Here is an 8,218-nt window from a genome sequence, read left to right as displayed (position 1 = left end):
CCAGGAGCGATGGGCGTCCAGGCTGATGTAGACGCCGGGCCGGTTGCGCTCCGCACAGCCCTCGCCCCAGCTGATGATGCCGGCCAGCAGCCAGGCGCCCTCCACCTCGCACATGAGCGGGCCTCCGGAGTCGCCCTGCGGAGAGGAGGGCAGGTTAGGGACCCACCCACGTGAGGCAGCGGGTGGGCACCGCCCAGGGTCCGACACAGCGACGGCAGGCGGTTCCCTTTGTGGGGAGAAGGCAGTTATCCATCCTGAGGCTGAGGCACCTGAACTCCACCCAGGCAGGGAGGGCGGGTAGGACGTGCCTCCTGGGCTCACTTCTGGTGACAAACACCCTGTGTGAGACCTCCTCCCTCCTCGGTGAGGCAGGGACTATTGTAACTTGTTGCACAGATGGGGAACTGAGGCTCAGAAAGAAGACATGACTTGCCCAAGTCGGCAACTACGGGCAGCAGGGTAGGAACTGCAACCAGGCCTTACCATGTCCAAGGCCAGGCATTGGGCACTATCCTGCCATGCCCCACCCGGGACAGCTCCCTGAGAGGGCGGGCTGGACACCCGAGGTGCCCATTCTATGTTGGATGTGTGAACAGATGGGTGAGTGACCGAACCCCCTGGAGGCGCGTTCTGCAAGCATCTAGGGGACTGCAGGCCACAGCTGGTTCTGGGAGAGGCCCAGCCAGTCAGGAGGAATCTCAGGGAAGAAAGTGGGGTGCTCACCAGACAGGCATCGCGCTGCCCCTCCAGGTAGCCTGCGCACAACATGTCCTCGGTAATGGCTTCCTGCCCAGCTCCCCGCCAGTACAGGCGACCGCAGATTTCCGAGTCGATGATGGGAACCTTCAGCTTCTGTAGGGTCTGAGGGTGGGGCAGGGGCACTGGGAGCGGGGAAGAGAGAGTCAGGCCTGGGAAGTTCCCCGGGTTGCCTCATCCCCTTTGGCAGCGCTTCTCAAAGGCTAATGGGTCACCTCTGTCAGGCTCTCCAAAGAGGGCTGCGGAAAACCCGAATTCCAGGGCTCCACCTCCAGACCTACTGAATGGGATGTGAGCGTGCAGCTTTACGCTCTGAACTGTCAAACAAGGTCTCTGATGCCCACAGATGGGTAGACCCAGTGGTCCAGGTTTGTCCTGTCTCAGGCACTGCTTTACCCAGCATGGGGACTGCGACAGGTGAAGTGTTCAATAAATGAGCACTAGGTGTTGAATGTCATGAAAACTTGAGGAATTTCCTGACAGCCTGGAGGTGGGAGGAATTGTAGACACACCCTCCCCCCCCCCAACACACACATGCCCCCACAGCCCATAGTTCAGTTCTCACAGAAGCCCCTAAGGACCATGGGGAGGCTGACACCTGTCAGTGGGATCTCCAGATTCCACAAATGGTGTCCTTTCTCTTAGTTCTTCTGGAATCTGGTTAAAGTCCTATTTTTCTGATCTTTTGTCCTTTTTTAGTCTCTCTCTCTCTCTCTCATGTCTTTTCCTGCCTCACTGCCTCTTACCTTATCTCATCTGCTTTGTGTTTCTAGATGGTGTTTTCCAAACCTCCAAACTCAGTTTGCAATTATTACATTTTACAGTCATGGAGACTGTATTTCCTCCTGGGAATTTTTCCTGCAATTACAGCATGCTGCCACCAGGGATGCTGTTCCCATGTTGGAATCTTGGGGTTGTTTTCATATTCCTGGCATTCAGCTGGGGCCCACACATGCCTCCTTCCAGCCATTCCTAGATCACTTAATATCTTTGTTGCTCTGGCTCAGAACACAGCGGAAGATACCTTTCATTAAAAATGACCGGGAACTGTCTACCTAGGCTTCCGTGATGCCACACCTTTGGGTGGTAGTCCACCGTTTTGTCTGTCATGCTATGCCACTGGCCTCTGAGCTTTGCTGCCAGGGCACCTGTGTCTCTTAGCTTCCACCACCCTCTATCCGTATCCTCCTTATCTGTCCCCAACCACATGGTGGAGAAGAGACGCACCTCCATCACGGACACTCCCCCAGCCTGCAATCCAGCAGTTGGTGTTCGGAGGGAGATGGATGGAGGAATCAGGCAGGCAGATGGGCAGGATTCGCTCAGAATACTCGATGGAGTGCTCAAGGCGCACCAGGGCGATGTCTGCACGGGAGCCCTCCTTCCAGGAGTACACGGGGTGGGGCAGCGCCCAGGCAATGCCCACCTCCTGGGACCTGGGGCCAGGATTCTCCAGCTGCCAGGCGCCCAGCAGCACCGTGAACTGGGATGGCTTGTTCAGAGTGCTGGGAGGAAGAGGGAAGGGGGTGGGGTCAGGCAGGAACCACTGATGGCCAGGAAGGGTCCGGGAAGGGTGTTTCGGGGAAGAGCAAGCACAAGAGGTCCCCACAAAAGCAGCAACAGAGCCTTCTGGGAGGAGCAGGGGGACCCAGACTGAACCGGCGACGGCAGCCGTGGCTGTGTGAGGAGCCCGGGTGTGGGGCAGAAAGGAAGCTGGGGACTCGAGCGGAGGAGACTGGCTGTCATACCCCTTGAAGCAGTGGGCGGCGGTGACCACCCAGCGCCTGGTGAGGAGGGAGCCCGCACAGTGGTGGGTCCCATTCTTCTGGATGCTCACGATCCAGGGCCACTCGGCGTCGGCGCTGTCCTCACCACCCACAATCCGGTTCAGCTGCTGCGGCTTCCCACAGGCTGGGGAGGCTGGCGGAGGAGGGTCCAGTTTTCTGTCACCCCCTCAGCATGGTCCTCAGCCCCTTCCCCCTGCCCATCTCCAGAGGTCTGTGCTCCACTGCCTCTCCCTCTGCCCTCTGCCTGCACGTACCCCCTCCTCAGCTCTGTCTTCCCCTGACCTGCTCTTCCTCTTCCTCTGCCCTCCCTTCTGGCTGGCCTTTCCCCTCCACGTAGCTCTCAGCCTTGCCCACAACTCTATCCTTTTACCTCCTTGGCCATTTGCCCTTCTGGACTCCAGCTGCACTTGGCCCTCTCTCCTCCAGTCCCCAGTCTCTGCTCTGCCCTCTGGGTCTCCTTTCCTGCCCACTCTCTAATCAAACCTCTGCCTCCTTCTGACCACTCCCCCTCCCCCGCAGACAGACACACAGACACTGCCCTCCCCCTCAGACACCCTCCATGCCCCCTCCCCTCAGGGCGGTTCCTACTCACCAGGTGTCTTGGCAGCATTGAGGGTGTCTGAGGACAAGAGAAGGAAAGGGTCAGGCCAGTTGAGAGGAGGCCCCCAAGTGCCCAGTGGAGAGAATGGCCCCCCAGCGTCCAGCAGAGTGGACCTCCCCCCAGGCCCAGTGACCCTTTCCAGTCTCTCATTCCCAGGTCCCTCCAGGCCTTCCCAGGTGGGGCAGTGCCTGGAGCCTGGAGAGACCGGAGGGAGCCCTCATGCTTTCATTGTGAGCTGAGCCTTGCACATCCCATCAGCTTCCTCCAGCTCACGCTCAGGATTCATCCCACCTGCTGGGGGGGAGAAGCTACCCCTGGGACACCTCTCACGGAGAGTGGGCACACACCTGACCCTCTCGGGCTTCCTCCCTCAGACCTAAGTCAGCAACCGGAGACTCCCTTCACCTCCAACCCCAAGCCCCAGGCCTGGATGCTGCTGCCCCAAAAGATGGAAGAAACAGGAGGGAGGGAGCCCTGACCAGTGTTGTTCAGTGGTTAGAGTGTCAGCCCAAGCACCAAAGGGTCAAGGGTTTGATTCTCCATCAAGGGCAGGTACCTGGGTTGCAGGTTTGATCCCTGGCCCAGGCACATGCAGGAGGCAACCAATCGATGGGCCTCTCTCACATCTATGTTTCTCTCCCCCCCAACACACACACACCTCCCTCCCTCTCTTCCACTCTCTCTAAAAATCAATGGGAAAAATATCCTCCAGTGGGAATTAACAACAACAAAAAAATTAAAACTAAAGAAACAAGAGAGAGGGAGATGAAGACAATAATGAATTTGGTCAACAATAACCACCAGAGATGGAGCATATGAAACCTCTTAGTACCTACCTGACCTGCAGTGTCTCATTTAATCCTTGAGCATCATGGAGCAGTCAATAACAGAGAGAGAGAGGGAGAGTGGGGAGTAGGGGGGTGGGGGCAGGGGAGAGAGCAAAGGAGGAGACTGGATTCCGGCAGGCCCTGGAAGGAAGGTGGCTGAGTCTAGAGGGAGGAGGAGGTGATCCTGAAGGGGCAGAGAGGGAGGTAGAGAGGGAGGGGCAGCAGGTCGTCTGGACTCACCGGTAGAAGCCAGAAGCAGCAGGGAGGTTAAAATCCTGAGGCAGCCCCCACCCAGGGCTGGGGGGGTTCTGGACACAAACATGTCCAGTGGGGGTGGGGCCACGGCCTGGCGAGCTGTGCCGTGCCGGCCACAGGAGTGTTCAGAGTTCCCTGCAGGTCACCCCTGGTTTTATCCTCGGAGGCGGAATGCTGTCGGACCTGTCCCCCCAGTGAATGGCTCAGTCCCTGCCACTCGGGGCTATAGGTCACCAGAAGGGGTGGGGCTGTGAGGAGGAAATGAGCCTTAACGGGAACTGGGGGGCTCTGGCCGAGACCCCTGCCTCTGGACTGGGCCAGTGGACTCGGGCTCTGGATTTGGGGCTCAGGACACCAGCTCCAGCTGTGGGCCCAGTATCTGGCCTCAGGAGGGCAGGCTAGGGAACCTGGACCATGGCCTTGACACTGACAATGGAGTTGGGGGGTGCAGAGAAAGGTGCTCATAGCTTGAAAGGCAGGGGGTCCAGGTGGGGAAAGGCAGGTGCTCAGACCCAGGAAGCTCACGTATGAGGTCTTGGAGAGGCCCCAGGGCTTTGGGGAGATGGGGGGGCAGCCAAGGGGATTGCCCAAAGGCTCAGCTGGCCACTGCCTCCAGGGGCCGGCTGACCTGACTCAGCCAGGGAACTAGCCCAGCCCGGGGCTCTGGGATCCCGTTAACCCACTTACTGGAAAGCCATGAATCAGGCCCCCAGTGGCTGCCAGTTCTGGGGCGATCTTCCTGTGGGCCCTGTCACTCAGAAGCCCTAGGACTCACCCTACTCACCCTTCACCTGCACTCCCGGGAAGCTTGGGTGGGCGGGGCCAGCCAGGTGCTCTGTGGTTATGGCTTAGGCGGCTGCCTGGAAAGGGCTGGGGGACAGGGTCTCCCTCACTCTGCCCCACCCCTGAGCTCCTGAATCCGAGACCCCCAGCCTGAGGGCAGGTCTTCCCCGACTCAGTGCCCACACTCGACTCCCCACCCCAAGCAGGAGGAGCAGGCTGCTTCCTCCTCTGAAACAGCCAGCATCTCTGTCCCTTCTTTCACTTGGTCAACACACCTCAAGCTGGGCCCTTGCTACGCCTAGGGAGCGGGCAAGATGAACAATAGCAGCTGGCAGTGTTCAGTGCGCCAGGCGTCACCTCATTTTATCCTCAAATTCCCTTGTTATTATCCCATCCTGCTGATGGGGAAACTGAGGCCACTTAGAAGGGTTAGTGACGTGCCCCAGGTCCCCCAGCTGGCGAGTGGTGGAGCTTGGAGTTGAAACCTGAGCCTAAGACAGGCAACTGGACTAGACTCACTGGAGCCTGGGGACCTCAGCCCAGTGAATGGATACTGGTCACCAGGGCTCATCTGTGAGCGTGGGTGGGGGCCTCGGGAGCCCAGAGGAGGCACCTGACTCCCCTCAGGGGGCCAGTGAAGAAGGGCCTTGAAACTGAGGCCTGGAGAGGAAGTTGAAGGTGGCCCAGCAGAGGCAGAACAGAGGGAGTGAGTGCAGGGTGACTCTGGGGCTGGGCTGCAGAGGGACAGGGTGCTGGGAAGGGGCTGGGGGCTGCTACACCAGATCCTCAGCTCACCCCGGCTGAATCAACGTGTTCTCCCCCAGAGCCTGCCCCAGGGGTGCCCACCTCCTCGTGCTGGGCGGGGGGGGGGGGGGGGGGCTGGGGGGGGGGGGGTGTTCAGTGGTGGCAGGGTCCTGGGATCCCCTAGAGACTCTCAGTGCTGAAAAGGATCACGCTGTGTTTACTGGGCCTGCTTCCACTGGGGGGCAGGAGGCAACTCAGGTTAAGCTCCAGGGGCGAGCCCCTGTCCCACCTCCCCCAAACACAAGCCATAGGAGGGGCGCAGGAGCCTCGAACAGCCCCCAGGGTTCAAAGGCTGGGGGAGGAGGGACTCCAGGAAAAGCCCTCACCGAGTGGCTAAGGCGAGGGGCCGTTTCTATGGGGCCCCTCAGCAGCCAAGCAGACATTTCCTAGGTGGGGGAGGGTGCCCCCTCCTCCCCTGCTCACTCTTCTGGGTCCACCTCTGCAGCCTATGGCTAGCCCTGCCCCTCAGACTCCCCCAACCCACTCCCTTCCTGAAAATGAGGCGATTGGCCTCCCCAGCTATACTCGACACACATTTATTGGGCGCCTGCTGTATGCCAGCCCTTATGCTGGGCACCAGGACACAATGGTGATAAGACACAGGTCCTATCTTCAGGCAACACACATCGCCCCGGGGATGGATGGGAGGCAGGCGAACAAGTCATGACAGTGAGGTGTTGTGGGGGTGGGCACAGAGGCCCTGGGCCTGGGGCGGGAGGGTCAGGAAAGCGTCGCAGTGGGCATGGACTCCGGAGGTCCACCTAAAGTTGGGTGCAGTAGGGACAGTGTGAGGAAGCTCCCCACGGGTCCTCAGATTCTAGGGCCGTGCCTGGTACATGTCAAGCCTCAACGGATGTTTGTTGAATGAATAAATGAGCACGGGAGAGGTGAGTCTGGAGGATCCCACTGGGGACTGGCGCTCCAGCCTCCTGTCTCTCCCGTTTTCTCTTTGTTCCAGGTTTTCTCGCCTTTCATGACATCTGGGTCACTGCCCAGGTGACCCAAGAGGCAGGCATGTACCTCAAGATGTTTCTGTCCTAGAGATGGGGTGGCTGGGAAAAGCGCCCTAAGGAGCAGGGCCCAGTGGGAGTGGGCAGCGGAGGAAGTCCTGAGCAGCCAGTGAAGACTTCCGCGCACAAGTCCTGGGCAAGGGCCCCAGAGACCAGCTACGCGGTTCCCAGGAACTGGAGACCCCGGCAGGACTCAACAGTCACTCAACAAGGGGCCTCCGTCTGCTGGACCCACACGAGGCATCCCAGCTGGGCCTGAGGAGGATGGGCTGCCCATCCTGCCACCCACTGCCAAGCCGGCTCAGGGCCGTCGATGAGTCTAAACAAGGTGTAGATGACAGACATGGCTGCAGAGGCCTGACATGAAACAGCAGCTGGAACTGGCAGGGCTCAGCCCAGAGAAGTGACTCACCAGCAGCATTTCAGACGTGGGCACCGGGGTCAGGGCAGAGATATGAACAGGGGTATTCATTCATCATCAGCCAAAACCTACTGAGCACCTATTGCATGCCAGGCACTGCCCTGTGAGCTGGAGACGCAGCCGTGAACAAACCCCGGATGGTCCTGCCCTCGTGGCAGAGACGCTGGAGGAAACAGAATCAACACAGTAAATCATTTCGTCTGACAGATGATAAGGTTCACGGGGAAAACCAAGACAGGGAGGGGTTAGCACAGGAACAGGGGGGCAATGGGAGGTGGGGATGGGGGGTAGGGCGTGGCCATCTTAAATCAGGAGCCCCGTGCAGTGCTCACGTTCGAACTGAGATTTGTAGGAGAGGGGGTGAGAGTTGTGGGTGCCATCACTGGCCCTCCAGCCCCAGGAATGGCTCGGGCGGGCGGGACTGGCAGATCTGAGCCTTGGCAAAGGAGAGCACAGGGGCCGAGGGGCCCTGGCTCTGCCCGGGGAAGGGGAGTCCTCCCAGATGCTCTGAGCCCACTCCGAACTCCAGGTAAGTTGCTTGGCCTCAAGGAGCCCCCTTTCCTCGTGGTTCTAGCTGTGTGTTCTGAGACCAGCACTGCAAGCCAGGTGTGGGATCCGACCTTCCAGGGGGTTTTGTTAGACCTGCAGTGCTGTTTGTTTTTCTAAATTGGGCAAATCTATCTTCTTCTTTTTTTTAAATCTGAATTTTGACTAACGCTGCTGTGAACATGAGTGTACAAGTATCTGCCGGAATCCTTGCTCAAACAGATATCTGGCCCCGAACGGGTGACTCACTTGGTTGGCGCGTCATCCTGTACACCAGAAAGGTTGGGGTCCAATTCCTGGTCAGGGCACATATCTGGATTTTGGGTTCAATCCCTGGTCAGAGTACATACTCGGAGGCATCCAATTGATGTTTCTCTCCCTCCCTCCCTCCTCCCTCTTCTTCTTTCTCTAAAAATCAATGAAAACAT

At 58.9% G+C, this 8,218-nt stretch overlaps 1 protein-coding gene across 1 annotated transcript; it reads right to left on the bottom strand.

Moving 5' to 3' along the window:
* Positions 1-3: 3 nt before the first annotated feature.
* Positions 4-4,406, bottom strand: PRSS22 (protease, serine 22; the record flags this gene model as incomplete). The annotated part of the gene is made up of 6 exons (XM_006757925.2): positions 4,212-4,406; positions 3,136-3,162; positions 2,505-2,676; positions 1,984-2,261; positions 724-881; positions 4-135 (listed from the first exon to the last, which is right to left on the bottom strand). Coding segments are annotated over exons 1-6 (849 nt in total), but the record flags the coding sequence as incomplete, so codon positions are not given.
* Between the last annotated feature and the right edge of the window lie 3,812 nt (positions 4,407-8,218).

The sequence above is a fragment of the Myotis davidii genome, unplaced genomic scaffold (assembly GCF_000327345.1).
Source record: "Myotis davidii unplaced genomic scaffold, ASM32734v1 scaffold555, whole genome shotgun sequence".
Lineage (NCBI taxonomy): Eukaryota > Metazoa > Chordata > Mammalia > Chiroptera > Vespertilionidae > Myotis > Myotis davidii.
Note: the sequence above shows the minus strand (reverse complement) of the source record. Positions and strands in the feature narration are given on the sequence as shown.